The sequence below is a fragment of the Hyla sarda genome, chromosome 1 (assembly GCF_029499605.1).
Source record: "Hyla sarda isolate aHylSar1 chromosome 1, aHylSar1.hap1, whole genome shotgun sequence".
In the NCBI taxonomy this organism is placed as follows: Eukaryota; Metazoa; Chordata; class Amphibia; order Anura; family Hylidae; genus Hyla; species Hyla sarda.
Window position 1 is genome coordinate 155,358,582 of NC_079189.1, and position 22,294 is coordinate 155,380,875.

The window sequence follows — 22,294 nt, forward strand, 5'->3', positions numbered from 1 at the left end:
AAAATAAAAAAATAAAAACTTTTTTAAATGGTGCAGTATAACAATGTATATGAGCAGGGAGCTCCATGAGGATCCACGAGTCAGATGGAACCTGCAATGAAAAGAAGCATGGAACCTTGTGTTGCCTGCACATGATACTGTTTTGTACTAATATCTGTTTAATATATAGGATCTCTATCTGGCTCTCAGTCTGCAATAATGTGTAGAGCTAGTTGAGATTTCAACAGCGGTATCTGCAATAAATGTTCAGAGCAGGGACGTATGTCTGTATTCATGCCCCCTTTTCACTAGGCCATGCCCCTTGTGTGGGCTCCAGTAAAAAAAACTGCTAGTGCTAAAATTGTGCGCTTACTTGCCATTTTTGGCATGGCAAAATAAGAATTGCAGATGATAACTACCCCTTTTACCCCAATCCCATCACCAGCACTTCCCCCAAAGTGTCCTTATGTGCCTCCGGTGACTTTTCTTTCCAAAACATATTGGAGAAATAAACATTTAAAAAAACTTTGCTGAATATGGTGATGGGGAAGACTTGTCAAACACAAACAAGATTGGGCTGACAGGTCTGGATGTAGAATTACATTTACTATAACACAGGTTTATGTTCTAGAAAAGCTGTGCTTTAGTATAACTATTTTTTCTAGAATTTTCCAAAAACTATTTCTGTTCTGGTCTCCCTTAGGCTCCTTTCACACTACTGTTTTCATCCGGTAGGTGACGTCCGTTAGGAAGATAGCGGGAGAAAAATTAGTGCAAGTCACATCTTTTTCTCCCGCTATCATAATGGGACTTATAACGGACGTTGGAGGAATCCCATTCAAGTGAATGGGATCTTCTTTGCCCTGATATAACTCCCGTTTTTTTTCTTACAATAACGGACGTTAATGGCAGCCAAAGTAGAAGAGCCATTAACTCACGTTAATAACAGAGCAACAGTCATAGTGTGACAGGAGCCTTACTGCTTGCCATACTTGTTTTGCTTCCTGCTGCTTGTTGTCTTGACCAATCTCCCAAAGCTTTCAGCCTGAGTGATCACTCCCACAGATAGTTGTTCAGGTTTCTCTATTGGAAATTGGTTCTTCTCAGACATTTGGCTTCAAAATTAGATTTCATTATACTCTGCAAAATGATTAAATTATTTCCCCACCACCATTGCAGATTATATACCTACTTCTACAGCTCGCCCTAGTCACTTTGAATAATGTTAGTATCATACTGTTTATAAAGGGAGTGTTCTGAATGGTCTAAATTTTAAACATGGAGCTATAAGGCTAGGTTTCCATTCCATAGGCCCATTCTGCCGCATGGCGTTTCTTTTGTGAAAAAGCACTGCGGCCAGATGTTAGCTGCAAGTCAATAGGGAACTGCAAAATGCCATATCCTCTTGGCGTTTTTCAGTTTGGCATTTTTTTTTTCTATCCCTTTGCTGTTTTTCAGCTATTTTTGACTCCTTGGCAATTTTTCAAAAACGACCTCTTGTTGATACTTTGGCATTTTCTTTCCTCCCATAGAAGTCTAATGGAGTGCAAAAACGCCAAGAAAAATGCCATGTTGGGTTTAACGTAGGTGTTTTTGCTGGTGGTTTTTATTCTATTCACATCACTTGCCGGCCCCGAGTTCAGAGCAGAGATGCGAGCGCTGTATAGAGCCGCTCCACATCTCTGCAATTGATAGGGTGATCACATTGGGTGTCAGGAGTGACACCTGGGGTGATCTGTCTATTAGTACAGTTACTACTACTCCGATCATGGAACAGTGTGCTCCATTCTGGGAGTAGTAGTACTACCTAAAAAAAATAAAGAAAAAAAATACATTACTAATAATTTTTTTTATCAAAATTAAATATAGAGAATATATTATTTTTACACTTAAATGCCCCCTTTCTACATTTTTTTTATTGTCTTCTACATCTTTTTCCAATCCCACTGCATCCTGTTTGTCTTTTTTTTTTTTTTTTTTTTTTTGGTACCCAACAAATTTTGAAAAAAAAACGCCGAAGGGGCCAAAAATGCAATATTCACTCACAGGCAAAAACGGCAGAAAAACTGCCAAAAGGGCAAAAAAAGTGGAAACCTAGCCTAAGACTTCAATTTCTTAGAACTTCATGTGTGTGGAATCCCTCCAAGAAGCCATGTTTGTTGATGAAAATACTTGTGTACATACAAGGTCCAGTTATGAATTTTGTTTCCTCAGGGATTTGTATGGAATCTGACAGAAATAGTTTTTGTGCATGCCGCAATATGAAATCAAAGGCACAGGTAGGTAGAGCAGAAGGCTTATCTTTTCACAGTACAGAACAATAAAAGAGCTTTACTACAGTCATGAATGTTACCAACAGGTCTACTATTCCTAAGATAGAATATATGTCCATCTTCATTGCGGCACATTAAGGGCCAAGGCCACTACTTATTCCAGAGGCTTTTTATTTTCATGGATTAGGTACCACGGAGCATACATAACAATTTTTTCATCCTTTCAAGAAGCCAGCTGTACCAGTCTAGGAAATAGCTTATTTTAGGGATTGGACAATAAGAACGTCTAAAGTCATCAGCTAAAAACATTCACCAGTAGTAAAGTTCTAAGCACAAGCCCTTATGACAGTGTTTCCCAACCAGGGTGCCTCCAGATGTTGCAAAACTACAACTCCAAAGCATGCCTGGACAGCCTTTGGCTCTCCAGGCATTCTGGGAGTTGTAGCTTTGCAATACCGGGAGGCACCCTGGTTGGGATACACTGCCCTATGACTTGTCTACGCACCATTCATCTAGAACATTATATGTGGATGTCCCACTTGTGCCAACAGAACAGTACTCCTTCCTTTCGGACTCCACAAAACCTCTGACTGTGTCCTGTGGTATCTGACATGTGCTTTTGTTTGCTATTAAAGGGGTGCTCCAGCGTTCTAACATTTTAGAGCTGGTGGCCGTGATCGTGACATCATGACCACGCTCCTCGTGATGTCACACCACTTCCCCTCCATTCATGTCTATGGGAGGGAGAATGTCGGTAGACACGCCCCCTCCCATAGACATGAATGGAGGGGGAGTGGTGTGACGTCACAAGGGGCTTGGCCATGGCATGACAACCACTGCCGCAGGAACCAGCAGCGGGACCCCCGCGATCAGACATCTTATCCCCTATAAGTTGGATAGCAGCAGAGTACCCCTTTAACTACTTCATAATGGGACTCCCCTCCACCCCCCCCCCCCCCCACAAGATCTGCCATATTGAAGTCTGATCAGATCAGATCCTACAAATATTAGGCCAGATACAAAGGGCAGTTGTTGTTGTAGTTATTTTTTCATCTGTTTTCAAGGAGAAAAAACCTGTAAGGGCTCAATCACATCACATACGTGCCATCAATGGTCTGAACATAGTCTGATATTGATCACATCACATACGTGCCATCAATGGTCTGAACATAGTCTGATATTGATCACATCACATACGTGCCATCAATGGTCTGAACATAGTCTGATATTGATCACATCACATACGTGCCATCAATGGTCTGAACATAGTCTGATATTGATCACATCACATACGTGCCATCAATGGTCTGAACATAGTCTGATATTGATCACATCACATACGTGCCATCAATGGTCTGAACATAGTCTGATATTGATCACATCACATACGTGCCATCAATGGTCTGAACATAGTCTGATATTGATCACATCACATACGTGCCATCAATGGTCTGAACATAGTCTGATATTGATCACTTCACATACGTGCCATCAATAGTCTGAACATAGTCTGATATTGATCACATCACATACGTGCCATCAATGGTCTGAACATAGTCTGATATTGATCACATCACATACGTGCCATCAATGGTCTGAACATAGTCTGATATTGATCACATCACATACGTGCCATCAATGGTCTGAACATAGTCTGATATTGATCACTTCACATACGTGCCATCAATAGTCTGAACATAGTCTGATATTGATCACTTCACATACGTGCCATCAATGGTCTGAACATAGTCTGATATTGATCACATCAAGGCATTGCAGGAATACCCAAAGAGGTTATCAGCCTAACGGTGCTAAAAGTAAATGCCAAACCTAAAATCGAGAAAAGCAGATTGAGGTGTTTTCTCCCACTTACACCTATTGTGGCTGATAAAAAATGACCGGTCGGCTTTCCCTCTCGTATAGGATGCTGCCCATCACGGCTGAAGGCACTCATGTGGAATAAAGAGCTCAGACTGCATTAGTACATTGCCTCTTTAGCTGAACATATAATCTGCTGCTTAACAAAAACCCATTAAATCATATGAATTTATTCCAAAGCAATACATAATGCATAGTCATTTTGATGATTATTCTTTGCATGTGAAGAGGTCCTTTGATTCAATAGTATAATAAGCAAAGACAATTGGAAATAATTTCATCATTAGGGAAAGAGGGATTTTAACATCCAGCTCAACCTGTAAGCATTATATTACAGAACGGTCTTAATATGTGGTATATATTATTATTATTATTATTATTGAGAGTGCTACAGGTATTAAAAGAAAATAAAACTCATTGTGGCACCTAAATCTTTAAAAGGGGTACTCCGGTGGAAAACTTTTTTTTTTTTTTAAATCAACTGGTGCCAGAAAGTTAAACAGATTAGTAAATTGCTTCTATTAAAAAATCTTAATCCTTCCAGTACTTATGCTGCTGAATCCTACAGAGGAAATTATTTTCTTTTTGGAACACAGTGCTCTCTGCTGACATCACGAGCAAAGTGCTCTCTGCTGACATCTCTCCATTTTAAGAACTGTCCAGAGTAGAAGAAAATCCCCATAGAAAACATATGCTGCTCTGGACAGTTCCTAAAATGGACAGAGATGTCAGCAGAGAGCACTGTGCTCATGATGTCAGCAGAGAGATCTGTGTTCCAGAAAGAAAAGAATTTCCTCTGTAGTATTCAGCAGCTAATAAGTACTGGAAGGATTAAGCTTTTTTAATAGAAGTAATTTCCAAATCTGTTTAACTTTCTGGCACCAGTTGATTTAAAAATAAAAAACATTTTTCCACCAGAGTACCCCTTTAAGGAAATGGGTTGGTGATTTCTGTTGGCACAGTGTAACCATAGCTTATGTAATGGATGACCCTGTGGAGTAACTTCTCCCATGCGCACAAAATATTCTCAAAGTGTAAGGGAGTGCAGGAGCATAGGTGACAATGACTAAGAAGGAATTAACATGTCGTTCCTTTCTGATCTGAATGAAATAACAATGGCAGTAGAATATATTGGCTGCAACAGGAAAAGGAAGAAGTCTCAGAATCATCAGCTGACTCCAGGTGTCCTTGCTACCCAAGCCCTTAGACAGTCTGACACACTAGAGCCCTGCATTGGGAACCTGTGGGACCCAACGCAAAACCTGCGGACACGAGCGGTCAGGAGGTCAGCCTCAGTGGCCCAGCTGCTGCTCCTCCTAACTGTCTCCTCCCCTGCTGCTGACGTAGTTGCCGCCATTTCATCTGTCACGGCGCCATTCCTTCCCTTGCTCAGCCTGCCTGCCCTGGAGGATTTTTCAGTGAAAATAACCCTCCACCGTTCTCCACCTTCATTTTTTGCCACTGCTGGCCGGGCCCCTATGGTATGTAAAAATGCAATCTATACACAGCACACACTCACTGATCCTCCCAGGGCCTCCATCTGTGTCTGCTCCGCACTACTATACACATGGGAGGGTATGCGCAGACAGAGCATTGCACCCTAGTGTCTTCTGCAGGCCTTAGGGTGCTATGCTCTGCAGTCTGCCCATACCCTCCCATGTGTATAGCTGTGTGTGTGTAAATTCCTATACAGGTGGGGGTATGTTCAGAGCATTGCACCCTAGTTTGTACTACACATACACTGCTATACACATGGGAGGGTATGTGCAGACTGCAGAGCATTGCACCTTAGTGCCTTCTACAAACTCTACGGTGCAGTCTGCACATACCTTGTGGCAGCTATAACAAAAAGTAAAAGTGTAAAAAAAAAAAAAAATAAATAAATATAAAAAAAATTATGTAGTATTTTTGGTCACTTCATATGCCATAAAAAATAAGAAAAAGCGATCAAAAGGTCCCATTTAAACAAACATTGTACCAATAAAAACTACAGGCCACGGTGCAAAAAAAAATTGCCCTTATACATTGGTCAGTGAGCCAGGGCCTCTGAGTCTGCACAGTCACTGCTATTCACATCTGTACATACACTAGAGTGCAATGCTCTGCATGTACCCCCCATGTATAGCAGTGTGTGTACTACACACCGCTATACATGGGGTGTATGTGCAGAGCTTTGCACTCTAGTGAATGTACATTCCTATGTTAGCGGGAGCGGGCGGGATTGGACAAACATTTTAGCGGGAGTGGGCGGGATTGGTCAAAAAAGTCATCGAGAGCGGGATTGAAAAACCAGTCCCGTGCAGGGCTGTATCCCACACCCTAATGATGACTTATATGGCTTCACGTTATAATCCTCAGTTAGATTGTGCCCAAGGTCTTGGTAATGTGTCTGGCTGCTATTACTGATACCACTCACTGTCTCACACCGGAGCTTTTCTGTCTGGCTTAATTTACTTTGGCACTTCAGCTTTGAAAGGACTAATAAGTTTTATGGGCAAATATTGTGTTGCAGTTAGCTGTGACACCTTTTCAGGTGAGCGCCATGTGAGGGTTACAAAGCACCATACTGTATAAAATACAATGACCCCCCCGACCTACGATGGCCCCGACATACGATCATTTCAACATACGATGGCCTCTCAGAGGCCATCGTATGTTGAAGGCAGCATCAACATACGATGCTTTTGTATATCGGGGCCATCGCATAAACAGCTATCCTGCAGCGCAGACAGCTTCAGCTGCCACCGGATAGCCGTTTATGGTGCTCTGTGTGGTCTGCTGACGATCACTTACCTGTCCTCGGGGCTCTGGCGCATCCTCATCGGGATCCCCTGCATCGTCGGCGCTCTCCATCATCGTCATCACGTCGCTGTGCACGCCGTCCCGTCATCCAATAGGAGCGGCGTGCATAGTGACGTGATGGCGGTGATGTGATGGCGGTGCCGGGGAAGCAGAGGCCTTGCCGGAGCGTCAGGGACACCCCGGGGACGCGGCGACAGCGATGGAAGGCAACATCCAGGGCAGCGGTGACGGTCCGGAGCGGCAGGGACAGGTGAGTATAACCTCCAATACCAGTGGTCTTCAACCTGCGGACCGCCAGATGTTGCAAAACTATAACTCCCAGCATGCCCGGACAGCCGTTGGCTGTCCGGGCATGCTGGGTGTTGTAGTTTTGCAACATCTGGAGGTCCGCAGGTTGTAGACCACTGTCCTATACTTTACATTGCACGGATCCCTCAACATACAATGGTTTCAACAAACAATGGTCCATTTGGAACGGATTACCATTGTATGTTGAGGGACCACTGTACTGTATGGCCCAAAGGAAAAACAGTGGCTACATAACACTTAAAAATAGGTACATATGCAGTACAGTCCTGTCACCACCATGCACAGCTTCACATGCGTATATCTAGAGATCGGGGATGAGGAGGGGGGCAGTCCTGGACCTGGACCTCAACTCATGATATGTCTCTGCAACACATCAAACCTTTTTTTTTATTTTTATATATATAATGACATGAACACATTAATATTACCATTTGTGGGGGTCACAGGCCTTTGGTTCCAGCACATTAAATACAAAATCTTACATCGCATGTGCAGACACTTGGGGCTTGTTCACACTATGGACTTTCCGCAGTTTGAATGGTGCTTTAGAGTAAGATAGAGTTCTGAGAGTTGAAATCTGTATTCAGCATATTGAACTTTAGTTGTCTTTAGCCATTTTATTCTAACAGCTGGAGTTTTATTCTTCACCAAGTGTCCATCCTGTAAACATTATTTCATGGACACTAAACCTAGAAATTAATGAGGGAGAAAACCATTAAGAAAACAGCCCTTTGGCAGTCTGCAAGACATTTTGCATGCCCTTGAAACAGTCTTGGAATAATCTACATAATAGGATCTCTTTTCTCTTATCCTACAACTATTCCTTCCCGTACACATGCATGTTCGGCATGTATTTTCTACGGAGAGAGGGGAACAAGTATCTGCAAGTCTCCTGTAGCAGCTGCTTATCTCTCATGGGAACAAAGGATCCGGCCTTGGACCTTCAGTAGCTGTTGGTCAAACATTCATTCTGCCAACTTTTATCTCTTCCATTTATCCCATACATATGGACATTCAGCTAGGTTGATAGGGAGAAGGAAGGAAAACGGCTGCCATTGAGGGACCGCTTTGTTTAGAGGTGTATTTTTGTTTTACATATACAATGATCCCTCAGGTTGTATGTTAAGGCCATAAATGGTTCAAAAGCCCCCAAAATTTTATTTAAAAAATAGGAAAAAATTAGAAATAAAGAAAAAATATGTAGAGAACTAGTACAGGTAAAGCAAATCCTTACACATAAAAGTAAGGGTGGGTTCACACTACGATTTCACTCTTTGCATGGGAAGAGGGCATTCCACAGTTTTGGGTCCGGTCAGAAAACCGGATACAGGGCAAAAATGTGCTGACCAGAGTCACCGTTTGACTCCGGTCGGCTCATTGAAATGAGTTAGATACGGGCTGGGTTCGGCTGGGATACGGGAGCACCCGGTTTTCATTCCCCCCCCCCCCCCCCAACCAGATCTGGCAGCGAAAGAGTTGTTGGAAGCTGTAAATCACTGTCTATGTAGAGTACAGGAGCTTCTTCAGGGTACTGTACAGTACACACAGTGGGGAAGATTTATTAAAACTTGTGCAGAGGAAAGGTTGACCAGTTGCCCATAGCAACCAATCAGATTGCTTCTTTCATTTTTCAGGGGCCCACTCAAAAATGAAAGAAGCAAGATGATTGGTTGCTTTGGCCAACTGGTCAACTTTTTCGCTATACTGGTTTTGATAAATCTCCTTGAGTGTCCCAAAAAATTAAAATAGAGCCGCCCTCACTTGGTGTAAAATGGAGCAGCTAACCCTGGTACAGGTACAGAACATATAGTACCTCCATGTATTGTAGGGCCTCAGACAGACAGTCAGTGCTTGCACTTTAGCAATACAGGTGTTTTACCAGTGAAATGCCCATTCTGATTGGTCAGTTCTTCCAGCCATTGACACGTTTTGCACATCTGGACTGTCTGTAGCATTGAGAATTGAGTGTGGTCTCAATTTACATGGTCCAAAAAAGACTATGGTATGTTGAGGCCATTGTAAGTTAAAGGGGTATTCCGGCCATAGACATAAGATGAGATGGGATAAGATGTCTGGTCGTGGGGGCCTGCCTCTGGGACCCCCTGCGATCTCCGTGCAGCACCTGGCATTCTCTGCCGAGCTGCTGCTTCAGTCTCGGAAACCTCTGCCGTCACACCCCCTCCCATAGACATGAATTGAGGCGGAGTGGCGTGACGTCATGTCCCCAGTCCCGGAAACACAGAGGTGTCCGAGACTGGAGCAGCAGCCCAGCAAACTGGCCATCATATGAATAACTACTGTCTGATATTATGTATTGCAGATCGCATTTCGAACCCAGTATTCCTTGATAAATGAGACTCTTTGATTTCTCGTCAGCAATGTTTAGAAACCCCTTAGAGAATGAATGTGCAGTGCTGGCTGGCAAACGTAGAGGCCTTTATTCATTTGGTGGGGACAATCAAGTGATCTGTGTACGTCACTACTGTCCTATGTAGTCATTTTTTGTCTATTGACTTATCTTTTTAAGGGCATTTTATGCGTGAATAGGAGCAACTATTGGGCTTTTGACACGCGTTGCTGTTTGGTCTTATTCTTGCAGGGTTTGCATGCTGAGGACTATTAATAAGACTGTTTTGATTGCTTCCCGTCACCGCTGGAAGGATCCAGCATCTGAACACACTGTTCCCAGTCTTGTCTTTTAGCACCTTGACGTGTTGGCTGTTTTAGAAATATGTCTACAGATGAGGAAGAGGCCTGCTGTTAGCCATTATTCTAAGGCCATTGCACATAATGGGCTGGCTATTCTTGTTGTTTCTCATTATGTGGAACGCTCTGTGGGCTTCTTTAATTGTATGCTTCATTGTGTCTGGAGGTACAGAACACCTCGCCTTTCCTGTCCTGAAGAGATGAAGGACTGGAACACTACTGGGTATCGCACAGTTCTTCTGTATTCCCGGACACGTAGTAGGCGCTAACCTTTGAAATACGTTTATACTGTTCCCGTTTGTATGAATTCTTAGCATATACCTGTAGTATTGTAATGTCTCCTTCTCTAGTGATACTGTCTCTTAAATAATAATGCTATAGATGAAGCAGACATTATTTGTAGGTTTGCACCTACCGATTTCCTCTAATATCCAAAGTGTTCTCCATTAGATTGAATAGTACAAATATATATATATATATATATATATATATATATATATTGTATGTAAATCTCCTGAAGTTAATCTGCAGATATATTTCAGTTTTTAAGCCTTTATTTCCCACCACATAGGCCAGCGGTATTCAACCTGCAGACCTCCAGATGTTGCAAAACTACAACTCCCAGCATGCATGGACAACCGTTGGCTGTCTGTGCATGCTGGGAGTTGTAGTTTTGCAACATCTGGAGGTCCGCAGGTTGAAGACCACTGACACAGGCAAATGTATCTGTATTGCTCCAACAATGATTGGCAACTGTCAAAACACATTTCCGTCTTCTTGCACAGCCATTTAGCTCCCATCGCATTACTCTGCATACCCCCTGTCAACAGACTGTCATCTTATAGGGGTATTCCAGGAAAAAACTTTTTATATATATATATATATATATATATATATATATATATATATAAACTGGCTCCAGAAAGTTAAACAAATTTGTAAATTACTTCTTTTAAAAAAATCTTAATCCTTTCCATAATTGTCAGCTGCTGAAGTTGAGTTGTTGTTTTCTGTCTGGCAACAGTGCTCTCTGCTGACATCAATGCTTGTTTAGGGAACTGCACAGAGTAGAAGAGGTTTGCTATGGGGATTTGCTTCTAAACTGGGCGGTTCCCGAGACACGTGTCATCAGAGAGCACTTAGACAGAAAAGAACAACTCAACTTCAGCAGCTCATAAGTACTGAAAGGATTAAGACTTTTTAATAGAAGTAATTTACAAATCTGTTTAACTTTCTGGAGCCAGTTGAGATAGATAGATATATATATACCGGTGTGTGTGTGTGTGTGTGTGTGTGTGTGTATATATATATTATTATTTTTTTTTTCCTGGATAACCCCTTTAAATCGTAAGGTTTGTCCATTTCAATCTACTTATGTCCATCAACTGTCATAGCAAAGGTAACCTGCAAAAATGGATCTTTTATATATGCTGCACAAAATGGGGAGGTTTCTTTTGATATCCCTTAAAATGATTTAATACAGTTTCCCTTCACATAAACAGAAAGACTAATACAAATTTGCACGTAAGAAATTAATGGCTGTTGTTTTTTTTATGCGTTTTCAGAGGCGGCTCGGTGATGCTGCAAAAAAAGCCATCAGCAAATTGCAGGTCAGGACCATCAGAAAAGGAGACAAGGTAAAAGTGTTTTTTTACTTTTTATTCTTATTGATATAATTACCCTAACAAGTGATCAGCAGCAAATACTCTGAATATTTCCTCCCAGTTTACAGAAAAAGATGTCTAGTGTTCCTGACCATGGGTGTATTGATTTCCCAGTCAAGGTGACATCTATTGTAATTACAAAATAGTCATTTCTCTGGTGCTGGAATGACCAATTCCAGGCAATAAACTGTTGGTCGGTGCTGTCACTAATGACATTTGTACAAGGACATCATTGATATCCATATCATTCTTTCTTAAAGTGTATGCCCCATGAAGTGCAATTATGTAGAAAAAAAAACCTGCATTAATAAAGAATGCAACCTACATGTAGTTGTATAGGTTATTCGAGAATTTTTTTTGTTTGTTTTTTCTGGCTCAGGCTGGAAAAGGACAGTGAAAAAACCACTAACGCCAGATCCATTACTTGCTGCACATGTATGGACCCAATGGAGGCCTTTGACTTAAATAGAGTCCTTCTGGTTTCCTGCATTTTACAATAAAAAAATAGTCCAGCACGATGCACTAGTTTGTTTAGGATTTTTGTTTTTATGGTAGTTGTTATTGAAGCACCCGATGGAGTCTCCAACACATGTATGACTCTATCATAAAGTAGCTCCAGTATCGCCACTTCCCAGGAACACTTTGCTGCGTGAGCAGTGATCTGCTCATAGACTTTATAACTAGCATCTTCTTGTTTTTTGTTTTAAGCATACAGCACAGTGTAAATCTTTTTACAGTAGATCAGGGGTCTCAAAATCGCGGCCCGCGGAACAAAATTTTGTGGCCCGCCGCACAGGGCCGGATGGAGCAACAGCTCCAGGCCCCTGTGTTAAAATAGGCCCAGAGGCCCACATACGTGGCCTAGTGCATAGGCAGCCAGGCGCTTGCACTGTGCCTGCCGTTGCGACCGCAGTGACAGAACACTGACTGGTTGCGAGTGGTGCCGACGTTCGTAAGAAAGACAGTTTTAGGAAACGCAGCAGCAGTGGAGCCACAGGGGCCTTCTCGGTATGTTACATAGTGGTTGTTTTGGGGTGGATGGGGCATGGGGAGCAGTGATATAGAGAAGGGGTTGAGGGAGTGCAGGAATAAGGCACGGTGAAAGGGTGTGAGGGCAGTGAAAGATTGAGGAACTGTAATGGAGGGGAAGGGGGGATGCAGTCATGAGGCACAGTTATGAAGGAGGTGCAGGCAGGAGGCACAGTAATGGAGGGGGAGAGGGGGTGCAGGCATGAGGAACAGTATTGGATAGGAAGAGGGGGTGCATTCATGAGGAACAGTAATGGAGGGAAGGGGGTTGAAGGCGTGAAGCATTGTATTGTGTATAAATTCAGAGGGCACAGTGTGTGACTATTATATTCATAGGATCCAGTGTGTGGTATTATATTTATAGGACGCAGTGTGTGGCAGGGTTAAATTCATAGCACGATGAGGGCACTATATATGAGGGGCGCATGATGGGGGCATTATATGTGAGGGGCGCATGATTGGGGCATTATATGTGAGGGGCGCATGATGGGGGCATTATATGTGAGGGGCACATGATGGGGGCATTATATGTGAGGGGCGCATGATGGGGGCATTATATATGAGGGGCGCATGATGGGTGCATTGTATGTGAGGGGCGCCTGATGGGGTCATAGTATGTGAGGGGTGCCTGATGGGGGCATTATATGTGAGGGGCGCATGATGGGGGCATTATATGTGAGGGGCGCATGATGGGGGCATTATATGTGAGGGGCGCATGATGGGGGCATTATATGTGAGGGGCGCATTATGGGGGCATTGTATGCGAGGGGCACCTGATGGGGGCATTATATATGAGGGGCGCATGATGGGGGCATTATATGTGAGGGGCACATGATGGGGGCGTTTTATGTGAGGGGCTCGTGCTGCCCAGCCTCACCCAGCCACTACCTCTTGGGCCTCAGATAATTTGAGTTTGAGACCCCTGCAGTAGATGTACACAACTTGCATAGACATACAGCTGTTGTTGATGTTGCGCTAATGTTGATACATATATGTAATGAATGCAGTGTGAATAGAGTTTGAACTATTTTATAGAAAATGTAATGGGTGTTAAGGGACCAGTAGGATACACAATCCATATCTGGTGCTGCTGGCTTTTCATCATTCACCAGGCACAGCTCCTTGCATTTATTAAGGGGTGTACCTGGTATTTGAATGCGCTGAGCTGCAATAACAGGTACAACTGCTACAAAAAGTATAGACATGTGCCTGGTAAATAAAGAGGAGGTCATAGCACTCTTAGGCTAAGTTTCCACTTGTTTTTTTGTGTGCATTCCCCCCCCCCCCCCCCCCCCAAAAAAAAATGCAAAAACAGCCCCATGGCGTTTTTTTCATTGAAAAAAATGCTGCGGCCAGATGTTAGCTGTAAATCAATGAGAAATGGCAAAATTCTTTTTCCACTTTGCGTTTTTCAGTTTGACGGTTTTTCACTCTCTTTTAGCTCCTTGGCGGTTTTGCAAAGTCTCATCATGTTGAGCCTATGGTGTTTTTCACCCTAAAATCGTGGCGTTTTTCTCCCATAGAAGTCTAGTCTAAGAAAAACGACGTGGGTTTTTACTTTAGCATTTTTGCAGGCGGTTCTTACCGTATATACTCGAGTATAAGCCGAGTTTTTCAGCACGATTTTTCGTGCTGAAAACACCCCCCTCGGCTTATACTCGAGTGAACTCCCCCACCCGCAGTGGTCTTCAACCTGCGGGCCTCCAGAGGTTTCAAAACTAAAACTCCCAGCAAGCCCGGGCAGCCATCGGCTGTCCGGGCTTGCTGGGAGTTGTAGTTTTGAAACCTCCGGAGGTCCGCAGGTTGAAGACCACTGCGGCCTTCGACATCATCCAGCCCCCTCTCACCCCCCTTTAGTTCTGTACAGTACTCACCTCCGCTCGGCGCTGGTCCGGTCCTGCAGGGCTGTCCAGAGAGGAGGTGGTCCGGTGGGATAGTGGTTCCGGGCTGCTATCTTCACCGGGGAGGCCTCTTCTAAGCGCTTCGGGCCCGGCCTTAGAATAGTCACGTTGCCTTGACAACGACGCAGAGGTGCGTTCATTGCCAACGTACTTCTGCGTCATTGTCAAGGCAACGCCTCTATTCCAGGCCGGAAGCGCGGAGAAGAGGCGCCCCCGGTGAAGATAGCAGCCCGGAACCACTATCCCACCGGACCACCTCCTCTCCGGACAGCCCTGCAGGACCGGACCAGCGCCGAGCGGAGGTGAGTACTGTACAGAACTAAAGGGGGGTGAGAGGGGGCTGGATGATGTTGAAGGCCGCAGTGGTCTTCAACCTGCGGACCTCCGGAGGTTTCAAAACTACAACTCCCAGCAAGCCCGGACAGCCGATGGCTGCCTGGACTTGCTGGGAGTTGTAGTTTTGAAACCTCTGGAGGTCCGCTGGTTGAAGACCACTGAGGGCGGATGATGAGAAGAGGATGATGAAGGGGGGATGTGTGGGACGATGACAAGGGGATGATGACAAGGGGATGATGAAGGGGGGATGTGTGGGATGATGACAAGGGGATGATGAAGGGGGGATGTGTGGGATGATGAAGGGGGATGATGAAGGGGGGATGTGTGGGATGACAAGGGGATGATGAAGGGGGGATGTGTGGGATGATGACAAGGGGATGATGAAGGGGGGATGTGTGGGATGACAAGGGGATGATGAAGGGGGGATGTGTGGGATGATGACAAGGGGATGATGATGATGAGGATGTTAATGACGGGTCTGGATGATGACGGGGGTCTGGATGATGACAGGGGGGGATGATGTATTTCCCACCCTAGGCTTATACTCGAGTCAATAACTTTTCCTGGGATTTTGGGTTGAAATTAGGGGTCTCGGCTTATACTTGGGTCGGCTTATACTCGAGTATATACGGTTCTTTTTTGGACTTTAGCGATCCAAAAAACTGATGGAGATACCTTTTTTAATAACATTTCTTGGGTACCATTAAAAAAAGAGATATTAAATAAGTTGCAGTAGTGGGGAAAAATTTTGTAATTTTTATAACAAAATTTTTAATTAATTTTAAAACGGATCAATTAATGTGGGCAGGCAGGGCACTGAAAATGTAGTGTGTTTGTGTGTTTTTCACTTTTTTTATATTCTTTCTTTTTTATTTAGTACTACTACTCCAAGCATGTAACACACTGTTCCATGATGGGAGTAGTAGTACCTGTATTAATTGACTGATCGCGTTGGATGTCACTTCTGACACCTGTTGCGATCCTCCTGTATAATGTATACATGCGGGCTGCTGGCCGCTCTTCTATGGTCCCCTTCACTGCTGTATATGTACACCTATTCATATTTCCTGCAGAGAGCTGTGATTGGCCAGATGGTTCCAGCCAATCACAACTCTCTGTGGGAAATATGAATAGGTGTATATATGCATCAGTGCAGGGGACCATAGAAGAGCGGCCAGGCACCCGCATCTATACATTATACAGGAGGATCACAGTGGGTGTCAGGACTGACATCCACTGTGAGCTGTCCTTAACTGCAGGTACTACTGCAGTAGTACCTGCAGTTAAGGACAGATCACAGCACATGTCACTCCTGACACCCGCTGCGATCATCCTTCATCCCTGAGATGCTGTGCAGCTTTCTCCTGTGCTCGCATCTCTGCTCTGAGAATCGGGATTGGCTGCCACCATCTAGCCAATCCCCACTCTGGGCGGAAAATATGAATGAGTGATTTGAATTTCTATTCACATCACTGGCCGGCCCGGAGTATAATGCAGAGATGCGAGTGCTGTATAAAGCCGCTCCGCATCTCTGCAATATTATGGACAATTGCATCGGGTGTCAGGAGTGACACCTGGGGTGATCTGTCTATTAGTACAGGAACTCCCATCATGTAAAAAATAAAAAAAAAGTGTAAAACACACACAAACTACTTTTTTATTATTGTCGGCTACATTTTTGTGCCCCGCCCACCCACATAAATTGATCCCTGTTTAAAAATTAATTAAAATTTAGTTCTAAAAAAATATAAATTTTGTTAAAGGGTACCTCTCGTCAAAAAAACTTTTGATATACTATAGATTAATGTATGCAGAATAACTTTACAATTGCATGTTATTAAAAAATATGCTTCTTTCTATTTCATTTTCCACTTTGAAGAAATGACCACTAGGGGTCTCCCTACCAGTCCTGGCAGCAAGCATTTCAGACTCATGCTGGAGTCCTAAACACTACGAGCTGCCAGTCTGCTTTGTTCACAAAGGAGAACACTCAGAGCTGCCAGCCTGCTTTGTTCACAGCCTGTTTGGCTGAGAACAAAGCAGCCTGACCGCTCTGAATGTTTAGGACTCCAGCATAAGTCAGAAATGCTTGCTGACAGGACTGATCGGGAAAAATACAATAGAAAGAAGCATATTTTTCATTAACATGCTATTGGAAAGTTATTCAACATTCATTAATCTAAAATGTATCAAAAGTTTATTTGATGAGAGGTACCCTTTAAATAATTTTTTTTCCATCACTACTGCATCCTTTTTATTTATTTTTTTAATTATTATTATTATTATTGATTTCATTTTTTTTTTTTTTGGTACCACACAAATTTTGAAAAAATGTCAAAGGGGCCAAAAATGCTATTTTCACTCAAAGGCAAAAAACGCCAAACACAGGATAACGCTGTGGCGTTTTTTCTGGCACTTTTTTTCTTGCATTTGGAAACTTAGCCTTATGAATGCCTGTGGGCCCCTTTAATCACCTGGCCAGTGGGGTTAACAGAAGTTGGTCCCACTCTGATATTGATATCCTTTCCTAAGGATAGACAAACAATATTAAAGGAAAACTGTCATCAGTGTCATCTCACTAACCTGTTGGTACAGATGTGTAGGTTAGGTGATATTGATAACCACACTTACCTGTCCCTGTTATGTGGTCCGGTTGTCCCGCTATATTGCTGCGTATCTTCCTTTTCGGTGCCAATCTTGGGGCATGGGCGGAGCTTCCTGATGTCAATGCTGCTGTTTCCCCAGGCCTGCTTGCAGCGGGGGCCAGCAGAGAAACAGCAGCGGTGACATCAGGATGTTCCACCTGTGCCCCAAGCCTGCCACCGGAATGGAAGATATGGATCAATATAGCAGGAGACCGGGACCATGGGACGGGGACAGGTAAGTATGGTTGTCCTCAGTGTCACCCACACTACACACCTGTACCAACAGGTTAGTGTGGGTTACACCTATGACAGTTTTCCTTTAAAGTCCTAGAATAAAAAAATTATGCAAGGACAGGTTCACATACTCTCTATGGATAGTAAGACAAGACACTGAAATAGCGTTTCAATACAGAAAAAAAATAGATATTAGATATAGATATTAATTCCGATTACACATTTTACACTCCCTATTACCATATTCACAGGGATAGGTGCCACATTGTTAAATAACTTGGATTAACATATATTAAACTCGCTTGTACGACTAGAAACACTTCATAAAGATCAATTCAAAATGAGCACAAAACATACTAAAATCTATGAACTGGAATATCTCCTCTTTCCCTTGTCATTGGCTAGCAGCTCTCTCTTTCTTAGGACATCTTTAGCATCATTGAAAATAAAGGTCTTTTAGAACTTGTGTTTCTGTCATCTCCAGTGAGACACCCCCATATTAAATCATGGATTTTCTTTTTAATATTGCTGTACACCATATGGAAACAAATATTGGGACACTCGCATATTACACCTACAGAAGCTTTTAGAACATCACATTCCAAAGCCATAGGCATTAATATGAGTTAGTTGTTATGTTTCGGCCTTGTGCATTAATATTGCATGAGGACAAAATGAAAACTGAACAACATTTTTTACAGATTTATCAAAATAGAAAAGCTAAGATTTTGAATTAACATAAGATAAGTATTTAAAGTATTCATACAATTTGCTTTGACACTTAAAATTTAGTTTGGGGGGCCCCCCATTTCTCTTAATCATCTCTGGGATGTTTCTGTACCTTAACTGGAGTCACCTGTGGTAAATTTAGTTAATTTAGAAAGACGCATCCCTGTCTACATAAGGTCTCATCAAGCCAAAAAGGAGGAAGAACTGCCTGTAGAGCTCAGAGGCAGGTTGTGTGGAGCCACAGATCGGGAGAAGGGTAGAATCTGGAGCACCGAGTCCCTAAGAGTAGGTTCTATATTTCTTAAATAGAAGAAATTTGACCCCTGGAACAGGCTGCCCACCAAACTTAGTAATTGAGGGAGAAGAACCAATGGTCACTCTGGCTGAGCTCCAGCACTTTAGCTCTCCACCAATCTGGACTCTGGACTGGAGTGCAAAGTGACCAGAAAGTAGTGTGGTGGCAGCATCATGTCAGGGGGGGGGTTTAAGCCACTGGGACAGAGAGACTGATCAGGGTTGAGAGGAAGCTAAATGGAGCAAAGTACAGAGATATTGTTAATCACAACCTGATCAAGTGCTCTAGACCTCAGAATAAGCTGAAGGTTCACCTTCCAACAAGACAAGGACCTTTAACCCCTTAAGGACGCAGGACGTAAATGTACGTCCTGGTGAGGTGGTACTTAACGCACCAGGACGTACATTTACGTCCTAAGCATAACCGCGGGCATCGGAGCGATGCCCGTGTCATGCGCGGCTGATCCCGGCTGCTAATCGCAGCCAGGGACCCGCCGGCAATGGCCGACGCCCGCGATCTCGCGGGCGTCCGCCATTAACCCCTCAGGTGCCGGGATCAATACAGATCCCGGCATCTGCGGGAGTTCGCGATTAAAATGAACGATCGGATCGCCCGCAGCGCTGCTGCGGGGATCCGATCATTCATAACGCCGCACGGAGGTCCCCTCTCCTTCCTCCGTGCGGCTCCCGGCGTCTCCTGCTCTGGTCTGTGATCGAGCAGACCAGAGCAGGAGATGACCGAAAACACTGATCTGTTCTATGTCCTATACATAGAACAGATCAGTATTAGCAATCATGGTATTGCTATGAATAGTCCCCTATGGGGACTATTCAAGTGTAAAAAAAAATGTAAAAAAATGTAAAAGTAAAAAAAAAGTGAAAAATCCCCTCCCCCAATAAAAAAGTAAAATGTCCGTTTTTTCCTATTTTACCCCCAAAAAGCGTAAAAAACATTTTTTATAGACATATTTGGTATCGCCGCGTGCGTAAATGTCCGAACTATTAAAATAAAATGTTAATGATCCCGTACGGTGAACGGCGTGAACGAAAAAATTTTTAAAAAGTCCCAAATTCCTACTTTTTTAATACATTTTATAAAAAAAAAAATTATAAAAAATGTATTAAAAGTTTTTTATATACAAATGTGGTATCAAAAAAAAGTACAGATCATGGCGCATAAAATGAGCCCCCATACCGCCGCTTATACGGAAAAATAAAAAAGTTAGAGGTCATCAAAATAAAGGGATTATAAACGTACTAATTTGGTTAAAAAGTTTGTGATTTTTTTTAAGCGCAACAATAATATAAAAGTATATAATAATGGGTATCATTTTAATCGTATTGACCCTCAGAATAAAGAACACATGTCATTTTTACCAGAAATTGTACGGCGTGAAAACAAAACCTTCCAAAATTAGCAAAATTGCGTTTTTCGTTTTAATTTCCCCACAAAAATAGTGTTTTTTGGTTGTGCCATACATTTTATGATATAATGAGTGATGTCATTACAAAGGACAACTGGTCACGCAAAAAATAAGCCCTCATACTAGTCTGTGGATGAAAATATAAAAGAGTTATGATTTTTAGAAGGCGAGGAGGAAAAAATGAAAACGTAAAAATTAAATTGTCTGAGTCCTTAAGGCCAAAATGGGCTGAGTCCTTAAGGGGTTAAAGGGTTACTCCGCTCCCCAGCGTCCGCAAAATTCCACCTCACACCGGAACATTGAGTTCCTGGACGCTGTGTGTGGGCTTCCGTGTTCAGGCCCGCCCCCTCGTGACGCCACGGCCTGCCCCATCAATGAAAGTCTATGGGAAGGGGGCGTGACTTGCATTGAGGGGGCGGGACGTGATGTAACAGGGGGGCGGGCGGGAACATGGAAGCCCACACACAGCGTCCAGGAACTCAATGTTCCGGACGCTGGGGAGCGGAGTAACCCTTTAAGACAAACAAATAGGTTGGTGAGAGGGAAAGGATGGGCTATGGGTTTTGTTCCCCTGAGTACCCATTTAAGCACACAGCCAAGACAACACAGGAGTGGGCTGAGGGACAACTCTGTATATGTCCCTGAGTGGCCATAACAGAACCCAAACAAACAGCCCGGCAAAGATATGAAAATGTTTTTCCTTGTGGTCTGAAAACCTCCCAAAGGCACTGCATCTGGTTCTGTGATTCACTGTAGCCCAAAACAATATATGCATAGACTAACTTGTTCTGATTTTATATTTTATTTCTTTATTATTTAGTATTCTTCTCAGAGAGACACTCTCCTCTTTCTTTCACCTCTCCATATGGATAATCCGGATAAACAGCTCATTTCACATACACTTCTAATTGTCACTGTCTGTGTTACAGGAGACAGAGCCAGACTTTGATAACTGCGCTGTATGTATCGAAGGATATAAACCTAATGATGTTGTCCGAATCTTGCCGTGCAGGTGAGTTGATACATTTCTGGCACAGTTTATATCCAAAAACCTCAAGGATAATACCAGGGTTACTGGTGCATGATGGAAAACTATAGAGGAGACCGTGCTTCAATTATATGTAGATTTTATTAAAAAAAAACATGAAATTCATATAAATGTAATTATAAATGTATTTGTAAGTCCTGTCACAGGGCACTTGTGGCAGGACTGGCATGAAACAATTGTACACTACTACAGTGGTCCCTCAAGTTACAATATTAATTGGTTCAGGGACGACCATTGTATGTTGAAACCATTGTATGTTGAGACCAGAACTCTATGGAAACCTGGTAATTGGTTCTAAAGGCACCAAAATATCATCCAAAAATAGGAAAAAATTAGAATTAAAGAAAAATAAGTAGATAACTAATATAGATAAAGCAAAGCCTTACATATAAAAGTAAGAAAGATCTGCTGAGAGCTGTAAATCACTGTCTATGTCAGTGTTTCCCAAGCAGGGAGCCTCCAGCTGTTGCAAAACTACAACTCCCAGCATGCCCAGACAGCCAAAGGCTGTCCGGGCATGCCGGGAGTTGTATTTTTGCAACAGCTGGGGGCACCCTGCTTGGGAAGCACTGGTCTATGTAGAGGACAGGAGCTTCTTCGGGGTCCTGTACAGTACATGCAATGTCCTAAAAAAGTAACATGGAGCCGTCCTCACCTGGTGTCCAAAGGAGCAGCTAACCCTGGGACAGGTAAAGTGTACAGACCATGCATTACCTCCCTGTACTGTAGGGGGCGCTACCAGACACCAGTCAGTGCATACGCTTCAGTAATACAAATGTTTTACCAGTGAATACCCATTCTGATTGGTCAGTTCATTGACACGTTTCACAGATCTGGATTGTCTGTACATTGTATGTTGAGTCTGGTTTCAACTTACAATGGTCCAGAAAAGACCATTGTATGTTGAAACTATTGTATGTTGAGGCCATTGTAAGTTGAGGGATCACTGTACAATAAAATCATGAAGGATATTCACTGATTGTGATATAGTATAAAGTCCATCATCTAGAATTGCAGTCCTGCATAGAAAAGACCTATTAATG

At 43.1% G+C, this 22,294-nt stretch overlaps 1 protein-coding gene across 4 annotated transcripts in view; it reads left to right on the forward strand.

The window, feature by feature from the left end:
• Positions 1-22,294, forward strand: part of RNF150 (ring finger protein 150) — a 168,500-nt gene that overhangs the window by 87,266 nt on the left and 58,940 nt on the right. For all 4 annotated transcript variants that reach the window (XR_008890682.1, XR_008890683.1, XM_056562913.1 and 1 more), the window contains exons 3-4: positions 11,513-11,584; positions 21,133-21,215. Coding sequence is in view for 2 of the 4 variants with exons in the window: in XM_056562913.1 (XP_056418888.1) it covers positions 11,513-11,584; positions 21,133-21,215 (155 nt within the window). In the remaining 2 variants the exon portion in view is untranslated. The remainder of the gene's footprint in view (positions 1-11,512; positions 11,585-21,132; positions 21,216-22,294) is intronic.